General features: G+C 35.3%; 1 protein-coding gene across 3 annotated transcripts in view; it reads right to left on the bottom strand.

The window, feature by feature from the left end:
* Positions 1-13,094, bottom strand: part of LOC130237677 (chemokine-like protein TAFA-1) — a 308,089-nt gene extending 294,995 nt beyond the window's left edge. For all 3 annotated transcript variants that reach the window (XR_008838566.1, XR_008838567.1, XM_056468687.1), the window contains exons 1-2: positions 12,545-13,094; positions 9,278-9,415 (exon numbers count right to left, since the gene is read on the bottom strand). Coding sequence is in view for 1 of the 3 variants with exons in the window: in XM_056468687.1 (XP_056324662.1) it covers positions 9,278-9,401 (124 nt within the window). In the remaining 2 variants the exon portion in view is untranslated. The remainder of the gene's footprint in view (positions 1-9,277; positions 9,416-12,544) is intronic.
* Between the last annotated feature and the right edge of the window lie 13,963 nt (positions 13,095-27,057).

Below are 27,057 nucleotides of genomic sequence, written 5' to 3' on the forward strand. Positions count from 1 at the left end.
TCTGCAGCTTGGGATTGTGTCATGTCACATTCTGCTCATCTGTCAATGTACTGGATTATTTCTTGAGAGACCAGAATTGGCTGCCCGAAATCGGACCGCCATCAATCTCGGCTGAGAGTGGAGCGCAGGCGGGGGCCCGTCCCGTACGGGGCTCATGGGACGTGGACGGCTTGGAGTCGGTGCCTGAACAGGTGATGGAGCAGTGGAGCGACTCAACTCGTTACTCAATATAAGCCTCAGCTGTGACGGGGAAGGGTTTTTTTATTTTTTTTTGGTCGTTTCTCAAAAAAATTGGGTTTTGGGGGACAGAGGGAGAATTCAAAAGCAACCAAATCCATTTTGGTATTCATGTCAAGCTCCTGTTATGGGAGGTAAGCCGATTTCTGCAGTATTGTGAAATGCCTGAACTGCATGGAGGATTACACTTGTACAGAGACACCTCTGACCTGACAACTACTGTATCCATCATCCTCAGTCAAATCATCATTCAGTTAACTGCGGGACTAAAGCTGGTAGACTGCCTGAGTTCAGTGTTCATGGCATTTAATAAAATACATTTAGGCTCTTTATTAAAATATAGAGTAAAATGAAATGCTATCAGGAAATGTTGCATAACAGAATTGAACCTGCAAGGCTCACATTAGCACCAAAACACAATTTGACTTTCTACAGGATGAGCTAAAAGAGGCACTATTTGTAACATAGAACTGTGGCGAAAGCTCCAAATCGATTCGGCATCAATTCTGAGAATTTAAAAAACGTATCGCTATTTTAATCGAAAAGATTCTAAGCTTAGTTTTTAACCCTTGTGTATTGTTCGAATTGACTTCCCTTTCGTTATGTTCCTGGTTATTTATGCCCTATTGACTTTCATTACAACAACATTGTTTGACCATCAGTAAACATCATAAATTTGATCTCTTCCCAACAGGGAAAACCACCAACAATCAGAATTATATGGTGACATGGCTTGCAAAAAAAATATGCTATAATAGAAGTCAATGTGCCACGAACATAATGAGCAAGGGTAGTACATTTGCCCACAGTGTATTGTTAAGTTTTTGAAAAATATCAAAGCATTTTCCCAAAATAAGATTTGCCACCAAAAATCATCTCATTTGCTGAAACACAGAAATAATTGTGGCCAAATTAATCCTCAAAATCGCCCCAGAGTGAATGAAAACATCCCCAACAGCACACAAGAGTTAAATGCAGATGGTAGGACTGGCTAGTTTTTTACTGCACACTCAAATTCTCATCATTTTAGCTTCAAGTGGTATTTGTAAGGAATTGGATGCAAGCAGAGTAAAACTGTTTGTAAAGCATACAGCGCCACCTGTTGGTAAAAAGTAAGCTCAGAATCGATTAATGAGAGAATCGCAACATATTTTGATATTTAAAATTTATTTCTAGAAAGATATTTTGCCACTATTGAAACAAATGATTAATATCTCTATAACTAACATACTGGCAAAAATTATATTGTTGTTACTTGTGGAAGTACTGTATCCAAGTCATGAACAGATAAAATTAGGACTTGTGAAGCTGCACATCGATGAATTTGCTCTTCATTGTTTGGACTTTCAGCAGTGAAAATTAAATCACACTGAACTGAACTAAACTGAACTTCTACTCTTAAAAACTGGACTGACACTGTTTCATTTTACTAGAACATTAAGCTGCTTTGACACAATCTATAGTGCAAAGGCACTATAGAAATAAACATGAATTGAATTGGGAAAAAAATGTTTGGCACACATACTTAAATACATAAATAAATGAAGCAAAATGGCATCATGACATCTTGCTGTCTAGATTTAAACCCGTGTTGCCCACATGAGCACCAAAACTGAAATGTTTAGCAATTTATTGCTACACGATGACTGGGGCATGTTCAAATGTGGTACTTTTCAATAGATGGCCGGAAACTGAAACACAATGATGTACTGTGATATATTGTTAAACATTACTTAAGTCATTTGTGCAAGTTCTGTATTCAAGACAAGAACTAATTAAATGTGTGCCCCTCATGCATAAACAAATAACAGTTTTTTTTTTCTGTAATTTTCAGATATGTTTTTGTGTGTGTGTGTGTGTGTGTGTGCGTGTGTGTGTGTGTGTGTGTGTGTGTGTGTGTGTGTGTGTGTGTGTGTGTGTGTGTGTGTATTGAAGAGTATAACTGTAAAAACATAATTTATAGAAATTACTTTAACTGAAATAAACTATAACTATAAAGTTTTTGTTATTACTAATATTTTTTAAAGAAATTACTTGGTGAAGGGCACAACTGCATTAAAACACTGGTCATCTGTTTTGCAAATGAATTCAATGGCTAGCATCAGATTGAAGGGGTAGCAGTTTGCAACAAATTGCCAATAACAGAAACTGACTGATTTGTTACAAACATATTGCCAAAAAGAATGAAGATTGGCAAATACTTCTTAAGTTAAATTAAATTAAAACTCAACCTCAAACTCATTGCATTTATTGCATGATGACTGCGTGAGTTAAAAGTGGTAGTACTTTTCAGAAAACAACCAACAAAAAAGTCAAAATATATATTAACAAAGGCTGGACTCAAACCAACACTGTCCAGATAAGCATCAAAACTTAAACCTGAAGACTTTGGCCATTCTATCATTGAACTGTAGTCCGTTTAATAAGAAAAAAAGGGACTTCTCTGACTCAAAGTGATAGTTCACCCCAAAAATTAACTCTTGATTTTCATAATTTTCTCAGCATCCACTTGCTTTAAATCTGTTTGCTTTTTAAGGACACAAAAGAAGTTATTTTGAAGAATGTTTGAAACTGGAAGGATATTCCTTCTTCATTTTTTCGCTACTCTAAATGTCAATTGCTACGGGTTTCTAACATTCTTCAAAATATCTTCTTTTGTGTTAAAAAACCCCAAAAACTTAGAAAGGTCTGAATTCACTTGAGGATGAATAAATGGTGAGTCTACTTACATTTTTTGGTGAACTATCCCTATCCCTTTAATGCCACTACATTAAACTGAACCAAACAAACATCAAGACAGTAATTCAACCCGAAAGAGAAAACACTCTCAATTATACTCTCCCAGCATAATCCTGAGTTTTGTTTTGATGGTCTTTAACAGAATGAAGCATGATAAATGTCTGCCTTAAACATCTTTTCAGCGCCAAGGACATCAACCTACATCGCATCATTTATGAAAGATTTTGGCTCGGGCACTTAAACTTCCACCTTCATTATGGAAATACAATTGCTTCTGGTAACACTGAAGCGCTTCTGTCTAACCCACGGAGTAATATGGTGCTATTCTCTCCTATCTGGGCTTTGAAGCATTTTTGGCATTGATATAAAGTGTTTGTCCTCGAATATCATCGGTGGGGGTGTTGCACAGTTAAATAAATGATGACAGCTTTTCAAAATGAATCATGCTCTGCTTTTCCTTTACCCGGTCTCATTTTTAATCTTAGATACTTGTTTTAATAGGCTTTGATTGCTGGATAATAGCACAATGGATAAAAAGAGGGACAAGAAAAAGGAAAAAATAAATAAAGCATTTCAAAATGTTAGATCTATCTCCAGGCAATGGAAATCTATTTATACTTAAAGGTCTTCTTAATGAAACAAGATGGTTTAGAATTACAAAATCGATTTTAATTCAGGTATTAATCATAGTTTTTATTGCAAATAATAAATAATAAATGATAATAATAAATGCTGTCCAAGTGACTATATCAGAAAGTTTTATTTTTGCCTCCAAAAACTTTAGAAGAAAAATCATTAAAAACTATTAAGAAATAAATCATAATTTAACAATAACTTAAATTTAACACTAAATTAACTAATGTATTTCTGCAATAAAATTCAGATGACACCAACATTCCAGGCCTCCTATCCTTCATACTGTTTTTCCCCATAAGTTTTCATGTACTTTATAAAAATAAATCTACATTCAGTAAGCTACTCCAACCTCAGCAGGCTAAGATATTCGCTACCATTCAATGTATACAGACTCAATGTCAGTTGAGATGGAAAAGCCAGCATGTAATACTGAAGCGCAGCCAGTGCTGTCTGAAGACCTGACATCAAGAAAGCTGATTAACAATGCTGCTTCTACACCCAGTTTCAGATGTTTGTTGATTCAGTTAGCAACAGGGCCTTTGTGAAAAGACTTGAGAAACCCAGTGACATCTAATTAGCCAGTTTCATGTCTTTGCACCTTTGCTATTATAAAGAAATTATATGAAAAGACTCCATTAACCCTGCTTCATCTAAAAAAAGCAGTATTAGTAAAAAAAGAACCATTCACAAATATTCCATATTCAGAATAATGAAGCTGTCAGGAATGTGGATTTTTATGGACAGCATTAGTAAAGGTGAAATGTACTTAAAAAAGTATAATATTGTATGAAATTAAATCAGATCTGCTAATAATAATTAAAAATAAAAAAATGTATACTGCAAGTTTTACTGAAATAACAACACTGTTTTATTTACGTTGCAATACTTCATTTCAAGTATATTTTACTCTTTGTTTGTAAGATTTACTCAAATAATACATTACTGAATTAAGCCATGCTTTTAATGTGAATGCTTTATCTAAAATGCATTCTAGCAAATGCAAGTAAACAACACAGGAGATTTATTGTTCGAATCTTTATGATACCTACTGCAAACAACACATAATGTACCAATCTGAACATTTACCAGAAGTGGCTTATATAAAAGACAAAGACCTCTCTAGATTACATTTATTTTACCAAAATAAAGTATGATCATTTCTTGATTTTTATTTATTTAATTAGGACAGTATACAATGTAATGTCATGGTGCAGTGGAAACAGAATTCATCAATAATGTTCATGTCTGGTGACTGGGCTGGCCAATCCTGGAGCACCTTGACCTTTGCTTTCAGTATGAGGAAAAAGTGCTATCCTGCTGAAGAATTTGCCCTCTCCTGTGGTTTGTAATGTACTGTGCAGCACACATATCTTCATACTTCAGGCTGTTGATGTTGCCATCCACTCTGCAGATCTCTTGGACGCCCCTATACTGAATGTAACCCCAAACCATGATTTTTTATTGACCAAACCTGACTGATTGCAAAGATTTTAGCAGTATTTGTGATGACTGGGATGCAGTTTACAGACGATTCATCGGAAAGATCTACCTTCTGTCACTTTTGCAAATGATCAACTAGAAGTCAAGTCATTATTTGTTGCTCTTACAACTGGGATCGACGACAAGACTTTTGTCAGTATATGAATCAATCTGAGAAATTTACTCTAGATGTTCTAAGACAGTGAGTTACTATATCTTACAACAGATACAATATTAAAACATTGCAAACACAACTGAAAAACAGTAAACTATTACGATGAGAACACCAAAAAAACAGTTGAGAAGCTTTTGACTAATTTGTATTACCTATATTTTTTAAAAAACTCATCAAAAACATGAACAGTTCCAAGAAAAACATACCTGTTTATAATTATAATACAAATAAATTCAACTTTTATTTTCATTTGTATACTTTTGTTCTTAACTTAACGTTAAGTAAATATGTCACTTAAATTATGTTAATTATTTATATAATTTATTTTGGCACAGTAATGTTTCGCAAATGTATTGTGAAGTATCACCCAACATCCTTGTTTATGGCTCCTGTGCATTTTAGCTATGGCTTTTCATGACTACATAGAAAAATGCAGCACACCACAAACCCACTGTCCCAATCAGCTTTTCCCTCCATTCTGTTAGGCTTTCCCAGAGGAAACATGTGCCAAACCATAAGCACTTCAGCAAAACAAGGCAAAAGGTCTTCAATATGGATGCATGCAAGCGTGGATTGCGTGTTTGAAAGCTACAACCCTCCATTACCAAGCCCTTCTCAGCCTTCCTAACACCAGAGATGTGAATTCTCACACGCATTCTTGTATAACTTTTCCATATTCCAAAGTGTGTGTGTGTGTAGGGGGGGGGGGGTACTGTAGGGGTGATTTCTTTTTTGTTGTTTAGCCGACCCTTTAAATAATTCAGCAAACACTTACTATGAGGCACACTCTTCTTTGTACATGTCCGAATATATGTGCTCTATTGGGCTGGATAAAAACCTGGAAGCACGTTGTTAAAAATTCATCCGGGTCTTTCTGACATTCATCACACTTTTCTACTGGATTAATGAGTCTAAAGTGCTTTCCGAAATGTGAAGCTCTCTCGCTTATGCAAATTTATGGTTGAAATAAAAAATAGATGAGTTTAAGTTTGCAGTAATTCAAGACTACGCAATAGCAGGACTCGTTTTTTCTACCAGAGATGCTATATCGATATTAATGAAGTTAAGAACGCATTTACTACATAATCTATAAGGACAAGACACTGCAAATATTTAATAAGCAAACAGGGATCTAATGTTAAACTGCGTTGGAGTTTCTTCTATCTCGCCTTTTGAAAGTCTGCCACATCTCTTCTATTTGCATACTTAGTGTTGAAGGAAGACCCACCTTGCTGTCTCTTTTCCCGCCGGCCCTCATAGCAAAACACTGCTTAATTGCCAAATACTTCCATAGAGCAGGCGATAGACGTAAATTGTCATTTCCACCAGAGTCTCTGTGATCAAAGCTGCTTGTATTCGCAGCATGCTGATAGGAGAGTTTAGCCTCAAGCCTGTCTCGCACATGGAAGATTTCTACCACTGCAGTCTGGAGAACTCACAACGCAAAAAAAGCCACTCGCAAAGCATCCTCAGCTGGATTTCAAGGCAGATCTCTTTCCAACTCACAACAGAGGTGCAGCATGAGGACAGAAGATGATATGACCTGTCCATCTTATGTTTGATTCTGCCTGTTAAAGGCATAGTTCACACAAAAATGAAAATCTATTCATTGTTTATGCACCCTTGAGTTGTTTCAAACCTTTATGAGTTTCTTTGTTCTGGTGAAGACAAAAGTAGATATTTTGAAGAAAGCTAAAAACATGTAACCATTGACTTCAGTTGTACAAAAAAGTTGATGGTTACAGTATTTTTAGCATTCTGTAAGATACCTTCTTCTGTGTTTAACAGAAAGAACCAGCTCAAAGATTTGAAGGGTGAATAAACGAAATAACTATCTTTTTTTTGTGAATTATCACTTTAAAGATTTGATGCATGAATATCTGTTTCTGGGTCTAAATCTCTACTCTAAATCTCAACAGTCATTTATGAGCACTCTTTAGTCATATCACACATTAAAGTAAATATTTAATAAAATTATAGAGAACACTACTGTCTCTCGATATTCTGCATATCCCAGAAACCAACAGTTTTATGATTTAAAAAAAAGATAAATCATCATCTGACCGTCTGAGGTTGGTCATATTTGACAAAAACATCAGGTCTGCATGATTAATCAAAATTAAACTATGATTGAGCAAAAGTAGTTTTTTTCGTGATTCTCATGCACATCTTGTCAGGAAGACATGGTTCTGTGATCACTAGTAAATCTCCCGCGAAAGCCAGAGGGAAGTCCCTTCATGTTGAGACTTCAAATATGCCACAAAGAATAGACACAAGAAATCAAACAGAGCAGAGGATTTAAGTCTTTTTGTTGATTTGGCGTGACACATGACTACGCAATCATCATCAATGCAGAATAATTTATATTAAACACTCGACTAAAGCACCACTGTAAAACTTTTTTAAACGAAATGAGTGTAGTTAACTCAAAATTGACTGACAGTTAATTCTACTCATTTGAAAAGAGTTTTGAAATCAGTGTTAAAGATAATAAGTTAATTAAATAACTTAAATGGAGCAAGTTCACAGTACTCGTATAGATTTTTTTTTTACCTAAAGGGTTTGTTGCAATCGGTTTCTTCAAATGGTTTGAGTTGACTTAACTTATTAGGTTTTACAGTACTCGGTTGGTTTGAGTTCTCTTCATTTATTGGGTTTTACTGTGCTCAAATTGCTTCTTTTACTCAAATGGATTAGGTTCACAGTACTCATTAGGATTCGTTTTCGAACTTAAATGGTTTGTTGCAATCGGTTTCCTCAAACGGTTACCTTAAGAGTTACCTTAACTTTAAACTTAACTTACCTTAACTTTAGGTTTTACAGTGTATGAGGTTAGTCTGGAGTAAAAACATGTTCACATGTTTAAGATGTAGCAGCAACACAGAGCCATTGTTCAGCTAGAAGTGGCAAAACAACTTAAACATGTTCACATGTTTAAGATGTAGCAGCAACACAGAGCCATTGTTCAGCTAGAAGTGACAAAACAACTGTCAAATTGCAGAATGATATTTTATTTTTAGGATTTTATTGATTAAATTGTCCACGATTTGTTGCCTAGCTTGTCAGTGAACTATGTCATTAAACATTACTTCATCTGAGAGCATATGATAACGATTTAAAGTCAATCACACCTATCCTGAAATTCAATTGTCTTGTAAATGTGTACATTTTTTTAGGAGTTAGTATCGATATGTTAGTCTTAAGGTAATCTATAAGCTAGTGAGAACCAAAAAATTGACAAAATTGACATTTAGAACAATAAACATTCAAATCTGTAGGTTTGACAACGTATTCTTTGAAGTCAATTCATACTTCAGCTTATCAAAATTTTGCGACAAATCAAATGCTCTATAGTATTTGATATGTCGCCCCTCCTCCAAGATGCTACAGCTGATGAAATATTTTATTTATTCACATCATAGAGTGTTTAAACACTTTTAAATATAAAAAAATAAACAGTATCCAAACTGTGTTTTTCTAAACTCAATAACGTTGGTCAATTTGAAATGAGTTATCAACAGCTCTGAATGACAGAGTAGTAATATAAACAACATTCTATTGACTGTGTTTGAACAGGAGGAGGAGCTACTCTATGCCCTGCCCTGTCTTCCTGTTTCAGTTGAGGTTATGTCAAACACTGAATAAAAATGCACATATCAAAGAACATTACGGGCCCTTTAATACTGATTTCGCATCCGGCTTTACTGACAAAATGCGCATGAAAATCACCTTCGATTAACTGTGCAGCTCTAACTACATCATGATCAATGGTACACTATGAGCAGAGGTTAATACCATTTGTTGCTTGTTTTCGGTATCCGATACAGCATTTGGACACCAAAAACTTCGACATCAAACTAAACAAACAAACAAGAGCTCAATTCTGACAACAACAAAGCCACGGCCATCTCAAACGCAAATGTGAAACTTGAGCAAACAACCACAAAACACGAACTTCCATAAGCAGCAGAGGAAAACAGCAAGCGCATAAGATTTAAACAAGACACTGACCCAGTATCTGGATGGCGTTTCGGCCCGGACGGGTCACATGATGCTGCTGGATGGTTTCGTATAAAGTGGCGTGACAGAGCAGTAAGCAGCTAACACTTATCCACAGACACAGGAGCCAGGACATGGCAGGAGCACCGGCTGAAGAGAGAACACATCAAAGACAGAAGATAAAAGCCCAACGGTTATTCCATCTGACGCACACCTACATGCACGTCCTATTTCAGCCCTCACCATTAGCCAAATATTATTTCACACTGTGGCTTTTATTAGAGTCTGTATAAATTAAAAATGACATAGCAGCTGTAAATCAACAGGTAAAGTACAATATGGTCACTTTAGCCACTGAATGGTTTCTAGATGTTCTTAAAACTGCAGTAATAAGTCTTAAGGGAATGACCTTGTTATTTTTTTTATGTGCGTGCATTAGGTTATGGTGAGTCCCTTCATAACTAATGCATAACCTTGGATTGATCAGTACTGTGAGATAGGAACACAAACCAAATGAGTTCCCTTATGACTGCTTTTCTATATGTATATCCATACATGTTATGTATGGAAACAATTAAGAGGCCACTTGAAAATGATCCGTTTATTTGGAATTATACTTAATCGTTATGTGTTTAACATGATTTTTTTGTTTTAGTTCTACAAACTACTCTTGAATTGTTTTGTTGTTTTTATAGCATAAAATGTCTATATTTTGTACTGTAGTTTTTATTTTTATTTTTTATGTTTATTATAATTGTCAACACAATACACACGTTTTAACATTAGGAGAGTTAAGAAAGCAATATTTGGAGTAATAACTTTACTTTTCAATCACAAAAAGTGAAAACATTTACTATATTTCACTACTATTAATGAAAAAATACTTCACAAGAAGCTGAGAATTTTTTTTGACGGTCTCTTAATTGTTTGTATATAATTTCATTTGCGAAAATACCTAAAACTAAAATGAAAATGGATATAAAAAAGGACATAAGAGAACAAAAAAATACTATAAAATAAAATAAAATAAGAACAAGAAAAATAAATAAATTAAAAATAAATAAATAAAAAAATTAAAAAATAAATAATATCAATGTTGATGATGATAAAAACAAAAAAAAAAACAATGGTGATCCTAAAGTTTTAATATTAAATACATCAAATATTGAATATACGGTCACTTATATACGGCACACATATACGGAGTGTTTAACATTGACGAACATTACAAACAATAATGACAAAAGTGCTAATAATAACCCTTATCATTGAAATACACAAACTTTTTTGCGATTTGTGCATTTAAACAACCCAAGTTATGTCCGGCTTCAAATTGACGACATTTCGCTGACAGTTCTCTCATTATTAACACTTTTAAATTACTTCTCAACTCAACTCAACTCTACTAAACTGCTAAATATTAAATAAATCTCCATCACTTTAAATGGCAAACAGTGTTTAATTAATGGATGACACATCTGACTTCTCCTGCACTCTTCAAGCTGACAGGGGAGCATCACACAGTGTACCCTCAAATGACATTGAAATTTCCAATGAATATTCATCAAGCCCCAAAATTAAGCATATAATTATTAACAGCACATTGTAATCCCCTTTGCTCAACTAAACCCTCCTTAATCCACAGTTTGTGGAAATGTGAACTGTTCCCAGAGGAGTGCCTATTCTCTCCCTGGTTGGCAAACTGCCTTAAAAACTTTTTCTTCTTCAACACTATCCAGCAGATTTAACATTTACAATCGATATTATATTATTAACATGCAACCAAAGTAAAAGATCTACAAAAATCAAACTAATAAAAAAAGGGTAAATTGTGGAATTTTAGAAGGTCACTGAAATCTCAAGTCCTATGTATTCAACAGAATGTATTCTGTTGCATATGTTTTATTTTGCAGGTGATATTATAAGTCGGTCACCTCCGTGAGATTCTTGCAGGTTATTCACGGGCAGCTTTGGTTTGGAGTCGGAGCTCACAGCTGTCGTATAATTAAAGCATTGATCTGATAAATCATCTGCTTGGATGATTTTACATGTTCTACTTTATGGTCCGCATGCTCATCACTGTCTTCAGACACACCTGCACACGAACACCGCGGGTTATTCTGCACACTCAAAATAATGTGCCTGGACATTTGACTGTGATTATTCTGATTTTTTTTTTATGATTCTGTTTTTTTATTATTATTTTATTCATTACTATTAGAACTATTATTATTATTATTATTATTGTTGTATATTTTTATCCAAGAAAAAAAAAACTGTTATATTTATAATACAACTTCTAATAATAATATTAATAAATTATAATAACAATGAAATACAATTTATTATTATTATTATTATTTTTTTTTTTTTAATCCCAAAACCTTTTATATTTATAACACAACTAATAATAATAATAATATTAATAAATTGTAATAACAAAGAAATACAATTTATTATTATTATTATTATTATTATTATTATTATTATTATTATTATTATTATTATTATATATAAATATATAAATATATATAAGTATAAAAAACTTATATTTATAACACAACTACTTATAATATTAATAAATTGTAATATATATGCAATTTATTATTATTATTATTATTATTAATAGATAAATGATTACAATATTATGTCAATAATAATTACTACTACTTCTAATAATAATTATAATAATACTTATAAAAAATAAAAATAAAAATGTGTCAATTAATTGTAACCAACCATGTTATTTTCCATATTAATAATAATAATAATAAGAAGAAGAAGAAGAAGAAGATTGATAATAATAATATTAATAATATTAATAATATTAATAATAATAATAACATACAATTATCATTTTATTGATTTTTTACAATAATTGCATTATAATACTTACTAAGCAATCTCTGTGTATTTTCATACATTTCAAGCTCAGAAAAAAATGCATCTTCCTCCATATTTGCATTTTCCTACTTGTGCCATCACTCCAGAACACAGCTGTTTTCATATATAAAATATAGTCAGTCTCCCATTCACCTGTGTCACAGCAGAAGCCCCGAGCTTAGAAAGGATTCGCAGCACAAAATCCTCTAAGCTCGTGTGATCTGCAGCGTATTGAAACTGTCAACTCTTAGCATCTTCCATAAGCACACAGCCAAATTACCAACACCTCCAAACACATCCTCAAAAGTGCCTATTCAAGTTCATCGCACATGCCTGCTCACTTTCTCATTCTTTTCATCTCCCCCAAACCCAATCACACCTATCCAACAGTCTTACCTGTGAACCACCGTCAGAAGAACGTTAAAGCAACTTGCGGTCAATATTCGTCCAACATCCTCAGCACAACATCATAAATCCACCAATATGCATGCTCTTCCCTGGGAAAGAAAAAAAAAAGTTCCAGTTTGGATCAAGGAAAGACGAGGACACTTTTGGTTCCCCTTTTTGTTCCCTTCTCCTGCCCTTGATCCCTTTTCCTCTCTTCTCTTATAAGTCTGCAATCCACCCGAAACGCAGGCAGAAACTCCAGTCGCCGCTGCGAAAACGCTGTCAGAAACTCGCAGGGATTTTGAGGGACGAGAGGCTTGTCATGTCACCTTTAAATCAGCAGAGAATCAGCAACGTCTTTTTCCTCCTGCTTCTCAGCCTCCTCACGCTCCTATGTGAAGGTGATGCTTCTTTGGGGGAATAACAAGCTAATTTGCCTCTTCACTTTTTTGGTCTTGCACATGCGACGGCACCTCTTTCTCTCTTTTGCGCGCATTCGCTCTCTCTCCCTCTCTCCGTCTCTCAGCTCTTGTCTCCCATTGAGAAGGCACTCAGCGCGAGTCTCTCCTCTTTCTGGTGAACTGATTGGTGTGCAGAAGCGTGTGCTTGTGTGTATGACAATACTGCCTCGCGAGTGGGAGAGCGAGACGCATCACATGTCTTAAAGCAAGACTGCCCACTGTAGACACGTATATATACATGTATGCTTGGGAACGCGTGTCTGGAAAGCTGGTTTAATCTCTTAATATGCTTCTTAAACAGAGATGACTGAGATATGATTTTAAAGGAAGGGTGTCCGCAGCTGCGTTTGCGATCATCTCATTATCTTGATATTGTACAAATGGGCAAAGAAACACAGGAGCAGCAGCAATCTGAATGGCTCTTTGTGCTGCGCGCGCACTGCTCTCGCTGGTTCTTGAGTGTTGCCAGAATAAAGTTGCAGCTGGCACGCCTGGCACACTGAACACAGGCGATCCCTTTATGTGTGTGTGCTTGATGCTATGGCTGAGCCGATAAACTACATTATATCGAATCACGATAAAATGTCGATAACAATGATAACTCTGGACTTTTTTACTCTTTATTGATCTAAGAGCCAATCACACAGCAGAAATGTGCAACAACGGGAATCTCAAAGTGTGTTGATATTAGAGATGTACCCAATTTTAAGCCACCAAAAATGTATTGCCCGAAAATATGTTACGCCATTTAATAGATCCTCTAATTTTTGTGACTTCAGTCATTGTTGGGGTGAAAGCATTAAAAACTTATATCGGAATATGTATCGTTGTAGTTCAATATGTAAAATACTTTTTACATCCTTATATGACGACTTTTTTTCTGGGAGTTAATAAAGAATGACTATGTAATAATAATGTTGTTACTAGGAATGCACCGATATGGATTTTTGGGCTGATACCAATAACCGATTAATCTTTAGATTTGGAGGCCAATAACTGATATAAAAGCCGATAAATATAAATATTTAAAAATTGTATATTTTTGTACAACTTTTTTTATTTTAAGAACTTCATAAATATGTGAACTGACCTTAGAATAGCCTACTCAAAGCAAAAAAAGCAATAATATCAAAATTGTAAGGTGATTATATAGACATTCACAATTTCACGTAAATCAGCATGCCAAAAATAAATTATTTCCTTTTCTTCGCATAGCAAATTAAGATCCAACTTGACTGCTGCATAAAAATAATAGATAATAAAAATAATAAATATATATTTTTTAATTTATTAAAAAAACAAATAAATATATTTGAAATAAAATGAAAAAGAAAGAACTAAGAACTGAAACCAGCAATGTACAATTGTTAGTCACTTGACACTTTTATTACCACACTCCCGCAAGATTCTCTCCTGCTTACAAGGCAGGCGGTTCTGTACAATTACGTAATTTATCTGCCTAAAGATATCGGCCTAATTTTGATATCGGACTGATTTCGATAACATTAAAAATAGTATTTTTCCGCCGATATCGATATGGTCGCCGTTATATTGTGCATCTCTTTTTGTCACTATTGTAATAATAATAACAACAACAATAAATAAGATTGCTGTTAGTTATTACAATTAAATAATTGCATATCATACAATAATAATTGAATGCTTTCATGATAGCAAATGTATTTTGTATAATGCAAGTAAATTATTATTATTATTATAAGTAAAAAATAAACTATTACATTGTTATACTGTATCTTTAAAAATAAATAATAATTAAATAATCTGTAATTCAACCAATAAAAAGTATAACAATGCAAGGTACAATTTCTGCCATGAAACTCTATGCATGCAAAGGATGACAGGTCACCTAATCTGCTCCTGCATCATTAACTAGATAGCACAGGAGATTGTTGTCGTCTCAACAGCCAATGAGCATGGTCCTCAACATTTAAATGCTCCATGTCATTCTATTCAGCCACAGCACATTTCCGTGGACCCTACTCCACCCCAGCTCTACCTGTGCTTAGATCTGCTACGGGGTTACATATATATCATGTTTGCAGCAGCAGTGCAGCAGATCTATACCATCAAGACCATCAACATTTCCATATACATTTTCATTACCATACTAAATCCGAAAGTATTCATTACAGAAATAATATGTTTGAATATTACCGAAAGAAAGAAAGAAAGAAACAAACAAACAAACAGGTATTACTATGTTTTAATTATTCTATATGATATGTATTTATCTACTTAATGAGAAAAATCTGAATAATACCTGAATATGTAAACAATGAAAATATTACAGAATATCGTTCATTCATTCATTATCCTTCGGCTTAGTGCCTTATTTATCAGGGATCACCACAGCGGAATGAACCGTCAACTATTCCAGCATATGTTTTACACAGCAGATGTCCTTCCAGCCGCAATCCTGTACTAGGAAACACCTATACATTCTCACATTCACTCATACACAACAGCCAATTTTGCTTAACCAATTAATCTATAGGTTAATATATATTCATTCATTTTCTTTTCAGCTTAGTCCCTTTATAATACTGGGGTCGCCACAGTGGAATGAACCGCCAACTTATCCAGCACGTTTTTTACGTAGCAGATGCCCTCTTCCAGCCACAACCCATCTCTGGGAAACAACCATACACACTCATACACTACAGAAAATTCAGCCTACCCAATTTACCTGTACCGCATGTCTTTGGACTGTGGGGGAAACCGGAGGACCCACGTGAATCAGAGAGAACATGCAAACTCCACACAGAAACGCCAACTGACCCAGCCAAGGCTCGAACCAGCGACCTTCTTGCTGTGAGGCGACAGCACTACCTACTTCGCCACTGCGTCGCCCGGTTAATATATAGTTATATAATAATATATATATAGTTAGTTGTTATATATAGTGCATTTCTTTAGACTGTGGGGGAAACCGGAGCACCCGGAGGAAACCCACTTGAAAACAGAAAGACCATGCAAACTCCATACAGAAATGCTGGCCCAGCCGGGACTCGAACCAGCGACCTTCTTGCCGTGAGGCAACAGTGCTAACCACTGAGCCACCCATTACAGAATGCATTATATTATATTTTTCATTTATTTGCTTTACTCTTTCTGTATAATTTCAATTGTTGTTATTATATTAATATTAGTAGTATATAAATAATAAATTATTTTTAAAAGGTTTATTCAAAATATATGAATAAATAAACACATATATAATATAGTATGTAGAATTGAGATTAAAGGGCACCTATTTTACCCCTTTTTCAAGATTTAATATAAGTCTTTTGTGTCTCCAGAATGTGTCTGTAAAATTTCAGCTTAAAACACCCATCTGATTATTTATTATACCTTTCAGAATATTGGAATTTCCTGCTCTGAACACAAGGTAGCTGTTTTTGTGGCCTGTGCCTTTAATGCTAGTTCTCCCCGCCCATTGCTTCCATGTTCTGTCAGACCGTGCCTCAATCTCCACCTCGGCTGTGTCAGATAAGCAGCACAGTGACAGACAGACACGAAGGAAGCAAATCTCGCATGAGAAATACTAGTAAGAACTTTCTCAATTACTACTTGATGTATTTGTTGTGGAGTTGCAACGATGAGTTGCACACAATATTGTTACAAATTTTGCGCATGCACGCACACTGTTTAGCACTGTTTTTATGGCAAATGTGACAGGATACACATCAATATCCACTGCTGTATGGATATCCATTATGTTAATGTACAAAATAAACCTGATTTAACGTCCACAAACCGAGATTGAAGCATCTTCTTTTATAATTGTACTGACACGCAGTTGTGGTAATAAAATCACTGTAATTAATTACAAACATGCACTGTTTTAAAAACATTTTAAACTTGTAAAACTCATTCTTGATCACATTTAATTATAACTGATGATCATAGAGAGCTGAACAGATCTTTTAATCCAAGTTGCTTTGCACACGTCCTGTCTTGTTGATAAGATTACATGCATTACATGGTAATACACGCTGTCAATCAATTCAGTGGGTGGGGAAACCGCACTCCTACATCACATTGCGGTGGGCCTCAAAATGGGAGGGATTTGGATCCTATTTTAATGTCTGGAAAAAAAAAAAAAAAGACTTATTGTCTTTATATCACCCCAATATGACTGTGGACACACTATACACACACACAGTTCCACACAACAGCTTCCTAAAGTTGATTTTCATTATAGGTGCCCTGTAGCAATAGTTAATTATAATAATAACAACACATTAATAATAATAAAAATAATAACTTCTAATATTATTTGATATTACAGGCTTAAAAAATGCTTTGTAAATATGTATAAAAAATAACTCTTATAAAACTATCAAAGAGTACATCTTTTCATTTTTTAGTAATACAAGATATCAAAAACATCAAAACGGCAACAACAACCAACAAAATGGCCATAAATTATATGACACAACCGCATTTTCTTATTGCTTTTCTAACCAGACCTACACTGTATTTCAAACAGGAAGCGCTGTCTCTCGGGGGCCCACTGGGATATGAAATGTAGGCAAACCAAATCTCTTGAAATTTTACAGGCGTATGCAGAGGCAGTCGTGTCAGGATCTATTCCTTCTTTCTTGACACAACTGACTACATTGTGACATTTCAGTGACAGTAAAGCTGACAAATGCAGCACAGAAGCAGCTGGAGCGGAGAACCTGCGCACGCCGTCATCGCATGAATATCTAAAGGCTGGAAGTAAGCATGAGCAACCAGTGTAGATGAGTGAATTCAGATCGGACAGATAAAGCACTTGACTTCCCCAACTGATGCTTAAATCCCAGATTCATTTCTGATGGTAGGAACACGGTTCGACTTGAGTGCAGACAGTGAGCCTAGCCAAAGGGTGTTTTTCGTCCTGCTGTTCTCTGAGACGTTCGCTGGTCTCCAAGACTGCCAACAGTGGCATTGTGGGACCGTGTGGTGAAACTGTTGTTAAGGAGTACAGAGGGAAACATACAGTGTAACTAAAGTGCAAGAGGCAGATATTTATTATTCACTCAGCAGGGTGCACTAAAAAGACCGGTTACTGGTTGCCTGCTGAGGTAATTGGCATCTATGTTAAAGTAACTAACAAGGTGTTTCTGCATATATCGTATTCTAGTGACTGATGAGTGATGTGTTGTAACAAATCACATTGCAATGACACAAAGCAATAGTTCAACCAAAAGTGTGAATCATGTCATCGGTTGCTTGCTTCTGTTGAGCCCAAAAGAAAATATTTTGAAAAACGTTGGAAACTGGTAGCCATTGACTTTTATAAAGTTTGTTTTACCTACTATGAATGTCAATGGTTACCTATTTCTTACAATATTTAAAAATATATTATTTTGTGCTCAACAGAAAAAAAAAAATCTAAGATTTGGAACCACTTGAGTGTGAGTAAATTGTAATTTCTGGGTGAACTACAATACCTGTCAAAAGTCTTGTCGTCGATCCCAGTTGTTAGAGCAACAAATAATAACTCGACTTCTAGTTAATCATTTGGAAAAGTGGCAGAAGGTAGATGTTTTTGATGAATCATCTGTTGAACTGCATTCTAATCATCACAAATACTGCAGAAGACCTATTGGAATGTGTATGGACCCAAGATTCTCATAGAATTCAGTCAAGTTTGATGAAGGAAAGTGGTTTGGGATTACAGTACATTCAGTATGGTGGTGTGCAAGATCTGCAAAGTGGATGGCAACATCAACAGCCTGAGAATCGAAACATTTGTGCTGCCCAGCAGGATAGCACTCCTTTTCATACTTCAGCCTCCACATCAGAGTTCCTGAAAGCAAAATAGGTCAAGGTGCTCCAGGATTGGCCAGCCCAGTCACCAGACATGAACATTATTGAGCATGTCTGGGGTAAGATGGAGGAGTCAGTAAAGATGAATCCAAAAAATCTTGATGAACTCTGGTAGTCCTGCAAGAATACTATCTTTGCCATTCCAGATGACTTTACTAATAAGTTATTTGAGTGATTGCAGAGATGTATGGATGCAGTCCTTCAAGCTGATGGGAGTCATACACAATATTAATTCTTTTTCCACTGCACCATGACTTTATATTCTATACTGGACATTATTTCTGTTAAGTGACAAGACTTTTTTTCTAAGAAAAGTCAGACCTTACTGTTCTAATTAAATAATAAAAAAATCAAGGCATGAAGATATTTTATTTTGGTAAAATAAGCATAATCTAGAGGCCTTTGCCTTTCATATAAGTCACTTCTGATACCAAATAATCAACTAGAAGTCAAGTTATTATTCTTTGTTCCTAAAATTTGGATATAGGCGACAAGACTTTTGTCAGGCAATGTATAATTTTATGGATGTCTACACTGTAGATCGCAACTGCAAGACATTTTTAAGGGATATTTGCCCGAAAACATGAAAATTAGCTCACATTTTTTCTCCCTCATGTGGTTTAAACCTTGATTGATGATTTTTGATGTTGTTTTCTACGCTGAAGTTTAATATTCCTTAAAACACAAATCTTATTGCAAAGGAAAACTTTGTAAGAAACTAAAGGCCCACTGACATCAATATGATACATAAGGTTGTCCTGAGCCAATGAGTTAATTCCAAATGAGTATCCACATGCCCTATTCACTCCCTTGACCTAAGAGGAAGAAGGGGACTTACATGTCGTAATGTTGGTTTTTAATATGCATTTTGGTGATTGCAGCTATGCAATTCTCTCATTATCTTTACCACAAAACTGTCTTATTTTTGCTACATATTTTTGTTGCAAATAGACATTTTTAAAAATATATATATATAATAATATGCTTTATGCAAGTGTCTGTGGCCCTTCTATTGCATAGGTCTCAAATTCAACTGATCCAACTAATCAAGGTGTTTAAGACAGCTAGTGTCTAGTAGTCTTGAACACCTTGATTAGTTGGATAAGTTGTGTTTGATTAGGGTTGGAGCAAAACTGTGCGGAGCTGCGGCTTTCCAGGAATTGAGTTTGATATCTATGCTCTATAGTTTGGTCTTAACATTTTAAAATTTGCAGTCTCTTTGAACCCTGCAAGTGTAATTTTATCTTACAGTACATTTCTACTATTAAAAAATCTCTATATTACATATAACACAAATATATAACACAACAAGATAATTGTGCTTTGTATTATTTGCTATTTCAGTTATTAAAAAAACAAACTTTGTGTCTGTACTTACATTCTGGTCAACTATGTGACATGGCATGGGATATAAAAAGGCATAATCTGTCTAGAACTGAAAGAAAATCGTTTAGGCATGTCACTTATTGTTCTCATTAATTTGCATAAACGTTTAGGAAACACCAATGTAGTTTCAGTGAATTTCTTATTCCAAAAAAAAAAACAATAATATAATGAAAATGCATAAAATTCTGTTTTAGATAAGCCATGTTGTATCTGGTCTGAGGTTAACACCTTTCTCTGACAAAAAATAATGCTACATTATGCATGCCAACACATGGTCCTGTAGCCCTTGCTTAGTGCTTGCTTATGCCTAGGCCCACACGGAATCTGCGCGCGCAGAAATCCACAGATTTCTACAGTCTATTTATTTACTTGTGTAAATGTAGATCTATTCCGTTTTTAAATTCATTTCACTAATATTATTGTGATGTTATATTAGTAATATAAAATGTTGATATGATTTCTTTATAATACAGTTTGTAAAGTAATATTTTCTGTCTTATATCTTAGATATGCTATATGAGAGACTTGCTTTGTTTACCATATGAGTGGATCTAATTAGATTTGCATTGTAATCATTAAATAAAAGTTAAAAATGTATTATTTTTATTTTTAACTGAAGTTTTTAGTTATGATACTCCTAAAATTATTCCGCATAAATCTGCAGATTTTTTACTAAAGTCTCCACAGAAATAGCAAAAATAGCAAAAATTTCACATCACACTTTTGTAGTTTACACAAAGACTATGACAGTATCATTAAAAAAAACAGCGACAAACAAAAAAACATGCATCTTGAAACCTGTTTTCAAAATGCCATTGTAAATTAATGCTGAATCATCCATAAATTAACCATCCATCAATATAATCATTTTATGGAACCACCCATAAAAATAGTTAAGAAACTGTGTAGTGTAACATTAAGCATTAAAGTTATCATTTAAATTTACACATTTGGCAGATGCTTTTTTTCTCCACAAAGGAGCTGAAAAAATAGAAAATAATATTTCATGGCACCCATATAATGCATTATGGTGCATTATGTCATGCCACTTCCAGTCTCAACAGATCCATTGATTATAATGGAATCAATCTGGTTTTGACATGCTGACATGGTGTGGTGAAAAAGGAACCGAGAATAATGAGGAAAAAGTTTATGAGTCCCTGTGAACTTTGAGCACAGACCTTGAATTTTATTACAGCCGCCCTGTTGACCAGTGCTTTCATCAGAGTGTTAGCACCGTAATGTAATGGCTATGACTCAGCAAAATACAGCCACTAAAGATGAAGGACTTAATGGCATGGACGTAGAGCACAGAATGTGACAAAATGAGTATAATTTGTAACTAATGCACTACCACAAAAGCTAAATGAAGGGGGAGAAGGTGGAATTAAGGCAGCCAGGTAAAAAAAAAAGATTCTGAATTAGCTTAGATGAATGCATTAGCATTTGACTAGCTGTGTTTTTTAAATCTCCTTTTGTGTGCTGCCTGACTTCATGAAAATGTATGGCTTATGACTATGGCTCATGTTTATTTTAGGCGCTTCAAAATCACATTTGTGTTCCGTCAATGTTGTGTGGCACTAAAACTTGAAACAAAATCTTTCTCGAAACATTTCGACATGCCTCTAAGGACGGCTTAAAAGAAAAATCATCCAATTAGCTGTTTCTTGCGGCGATTATGTATGTTTACGACAGCGATGCCGTTCCGTCTCTCATTGTTTTGTCATCTGGGATTTGGTTTTCTCGTTTATGATTATTTTTCTCATGTCGTGAGGCTTGCGTTTTGGGACGCCACTGGCTTTATCGTTACTGTAGTTTTCACTCTCTACCCTTGCTTCAATCTCTCATCTCTTGGGCTCCTAATATTTCCAAGCATCTGTCACCACTGTCTATGCCAAGCTGGGCAAGACCAGTCCAAGCACCAGGAGCCAGCTGTTTGCATCCCAGCACCACAGATAAATACTGGTCTGCTGCTACAGCTACCCACCATTTCTTCATGTCACAGATTAGTTGCAAAATGCCTTAAAGGGATAGTTCAAGCAAAAATGAAAATTCTCTCAGTTAATCTCATGGTGTTCCAAACCTACATGGCTGTTTTTCTTGTGTGGAACATTAAAGAATATATTTTAAAAACAAACTGGCAACACAGAGGTCATTTTTTGTATCATATAATAAAGTTATATAGGTTTGTAAATTATAAGATTAAATCATCTTGATTTGCCGAAGTAGCCAAAGTCAAAGGTAAGGTGAAAAAGAAGCAAAAACAAAATTCTGTTATCACTAATACATGGGTAACTATGCATGGGCTGGTATAAGATTATGATGGTATCATAACCTTGAATAAAAATATCACGGTTTCATGGTATTGTGATAACTGCTCTAAAATATATTCTTTTTAAATGTCTGTTCATTTAATTTAAACAAATCGTTGACTTGTGCTGTCTTCATTTGTTTCAAAAACACAGATTTCTTTACAATATAAAATGGCATCTTGATGGATATCTTTTCTGCTGGAGATACTGTTGTCCTAAGAAACGTAAAAATAAAAGATAACTTAAAAAAACACATACTGTACCTTAAGAACGGTATTACAGAAAATTTTGTCTGTTTTAAAACCCTGACTTTTCCAAACGTCGGTATAAATTGAAAGCTGTTATTAATAGTAACTATCAAAACCATATTTGTTCATTTCCTTGGAAAACAATAACCCAACAATCAAAGTAAACTAAGTTCACACAAGTGATATTAAAGGGATACTTCACCCAAAAATGAAAACATCCATTTTGAAACACATTTACATGAAAGTGTTCCAAATCCACACATGTAAACGTGATTACATGGGTTTCACCTTAACACATAGGTCTCAAACTCGATGCACAGTTTTGCTCCAAACTTAATTAAAGACAGCTGATCCAACTAATCAAGATGTTTAAAACTACTATAGACTATTAAGCAGGTGTGAGTTGGAGGTAGGCATGGGCCGGTATAAGATTCTGACGGTATGATAACCTTGGATAAAAATATCACGGTTTCATGATTTCACGGTATTGCGATTACTGCTCTAAAATATATTATTTTTAAATGTCTGGGTGAAAACCAACAACTTTTTTCCTCTTTGAACACAATATATTTTATTTTGAGAAACATTTAAAATATTTTGAAGCAGTAAACATGTCAAACTAAATAATTCAAATGAATCATTGACATCTGCTGTCTTCATTAGTTTCAAAAACACAGATTTCTTCACAATTTAAAACAGCATCTTTAGATATCTTTTCTGCTGGAGATGCTGTTGTCCTAAAAAAATGTAAATAAAAAAATCTTACACATACCTTAGGAAAGGTATTACAGATTTTTTTTGCAGTTTTAAAAGCTTGACTTTTCCAAACCACGGTATACCTTGAAAACAGTTATCGTCCCATGCCTAGTTGGAGGTGGTTGAAGCTAAACTATGCAGAGCTGTGGACGTCCAGGAATTGAGTTTGAGGCCATTGCCTTAACATTTTCTGAAACCACATTTAGAAATTTGACATTTTAACAAGTTATGCTCATATGATGCTTGAGGTTACACAATTAGCATTAGCGATAGCATTTGTCTGTCTGTATGAGATTTGAAACAAGAAAGAGGTTTAGATAATTTATGCTCCTTACATGGAAAATGTTGCCATGGCTGGATGTGTCACATTGCACTAATCAGGCAGTCGACTTGAATGTTATTACTCAACTGAATGGGCCTTATAAGTGGTTTTCAGCTGATAGATATGGATTGGTAGGGGCCTTCTGCGTCTACTGGTAGGCTCAGAAAGCTGTTATCATCCATCTACATGGTTAATCAGCAATAGAACACATATGGCTGCGGCCGGAGGTTAATGAGAATCATTTATATTGTTTATTTAATTTCCCATTATTTGTATTTTATTAGCGTCTACCCCTATCCCAACCATCACAGTAATGTAAAACCAGATCTGAATCTGGAGCCTTCTCTATTAGTGTAGCTGATTAACAACGAGAATTTTTTGTTATTCAATAAATTTCCCATTAATTGTTTTTTATTAACGTCTACCCCTACCTCAATCCTAAAGCCAACTATCACAGTAATGTAATAACATAATGTGATAACATCAAAGTGGGTGAATCAGGCCACTTTTCTGTCACATACTACACATGCATACTTCAATATCCTGACAGAACATAGGTTGAGGTGTTTACATCGATATCATTGTAATCTAGCTGTGAACATTCATGTTGTTTTGAGTTCTACAGAACAAAGATTTCCCCCTCCCCCCGGCTTTAAGTCAGTAACCAAGGTTGTATCAATAAAATCAGAATCTGACACCCACTTGGATAGTGGTGAGGCTTACTGGGGTGTACTTTGTGGAGTGCATGTTTTACAGCATAAGATGTCTTCAGAGTCAGACACTCAAAGCAAGAAACGGAAGTGCGCTCAATGATTCATAAACTTAGTGGGGTGAGTGTCTGAAGCACATATGAAACAATCTTGCTTTGCTCAGAGGTGCCTCAAGGCCAAAAGGGCCTGGAAAAGAATTACAAAAGCAAAAAAAAAAAAAAAAAGGTTTACGTGATCCACACAAAGACATCATGGAGCTCTTTGGATCTTCAACAGGTAAAAACTAAATATTCCTTGATCAAACTTTTGCTAAATAGTTTTTTTTTTTTATCAGATTTTTAAATGTGTAATTTTTTAAGTCAAAATAAAACAAAGAGCACAAATGATACACAGGTTAGAAACCCTCCTTGGAAATGCTAAGATTATATTGCTTTAAAATCAGATGTGAAACCCTACAAATCTAAGGTGAAGTAAAATTAATACACTTTAATCCACCCTTTTCAGACATTAAAGAGCCGCTATTATGCATTAAAAATGGTCATATTTTGCTTTTGGGGGTCTCCAACAACAGGCTGATATGCATGCAAGGTCAAAAAACACTTTCATTGTCTTATAATATGCATTTATTTTTACCAAATTATTCCATCGACATCCATATGATTCGTTCAGCGATTCATTTGTTGCCAAAATCCTCCTTAGCGTGTTGCTAATCTGCGCTGATTGGTCCAATGAACCAGTATGTTGTGATTGGTCGACGTGTTAAGTGTGAGACAGAGAGAAATGCCTACCATGGCTTATCAACAATTTTGAAGTAGTCAGAGTGCAGAGTGTACCTGACATAATACTCTCCCGTATTTCAGACCCATCTTCCGCCACCCTCCCATTTTGTTATTTATTCCGGAAAACTCGCAGCAGCTGCCCGAAACATGTTCTATAGTACAGTTACTAACACCACAGTACACTATACCCAGTATTCAACAGTGTTATTCAGACACCTCACCCCCAAACCTAACCTTGATTCAACTAGGATCTGCTACAGTGTTTGTCTTCCTCTTTTTCTTTCTACAGTGTGTGTGGGCAAGGCAGGGGGTTTAAATTTTCTCGGGTCTGCGAGCACAACAAATAGGCGGAGCATATCGATGTCATGCAGACACGGCTAAAGACCGGTAACAGTGGCGATTCATTCGAACCACTATGAGTCGACTGTTTTATAGATGAATCAATAGTTTTAAACACGGTGCGCTTTCAGATTTAAGCCTTAAGGCTGATTTATACTTCTGCGTCAAGCACACGTGTATGTTATGGCGCAGAATACACGTGGACACATAGGCCTCACCGTGGCCATCGGCGTTGCTGACGCACATCTCTCAAAAAAAGTAACTACACGTCGCAACGACGCGTAGCGCAAGCTCTGTGATTGGTCGGCTTCGTAGCGATGACGAGTGTGGGTGGAACCGAGAGCAGTGCGAGCCCGATGAAGCGATTGTTTACAAGTGTGGAGTCCCATGAAGGAGCTCTAGATGGGGTGTTTTGTTTTATGTTTACCTCATGGTTGAAGTTGTTGCATGTCCGCCGGTTCCTGCCTCCAAATGAGCGAGTTTGAACCACTTGTTCATTAAGGAAGCGCTCAGATAAAACAAAACACCAGTGAAGAAACTCGACACAGAGGAAGATAAACACCTCACTACCAACTAGCGTTTCAGAAGTGTTATTGCAGAGCAACAGAAACAGTGCACAGAAGTATGAATGCACAGCTACGCGCGTTGCATGCGCCATGGGTCACGCCGATCACTTGACGCAGAAGTATAAACCAGGCTTTAGCTTATGCTTACACACTGCATGGTCATTTTCAAAAACCCCAAAAAGAGGCCATTTAAAAATAACCTGTCCTGTGTTTCAAATTAGTCTTAACGTTTTCAGAGTTTGCTTACCTATTGATTCTTTATACTATTCTTATACTCCATATGCAATCCATTCTATGCATGAACAAACACCAAACTGGTAATTTATACACAATGCCTGCACGCTATTGGTCAAATATTGGTCAGCCTAGAAGATTATATGGTCACACTATTTTGATGGTCCGATTGTTGAATTTAAGTTACATTGCTTCTATATGCCAATTAATTCTAATTGGATTGTAAGTAGACTGTTAGATTGGGGTTAGGGTTGTCCCGTGTTTCAAATTGTTTTAATAGCCCGTTTCCACTGAGTGGTACGGTAAGGTAGGTTTCGGTTCCACTGTCAAAAGGCGTACCAAACCGTACCATTCAACTTTTTCGGTACCCTTTCGAAAGGGTATCAAACACAAGAAAGGGTACCAAAAGGTGAAGCTACACATGCAGCTGAATGCTGATTGGTTACAGAGATACGTCACAAGCTCATGGAGCTATCCAGAACGAAAACAAAAGAACCGCCATGTTTTAAATACACAGCCGAGACATTACATCGTAATACTATATGCATAAAATAACAAGCCATGGATG

This window comes from Danio aesculapii, chromosome 11 (assembly GCF_903798145.1).
Source record: "Danio aesculapii chromosome 11, fDanAes4.1, whole genome shotgun sequence".
NCBI classification, from domain to species: domain Eukaryota; kingdom Metazoa; phylum Chordata; class Actinopteri; order Cypriniformes; family Danionidae; genus Danio; species Danio aesculapii.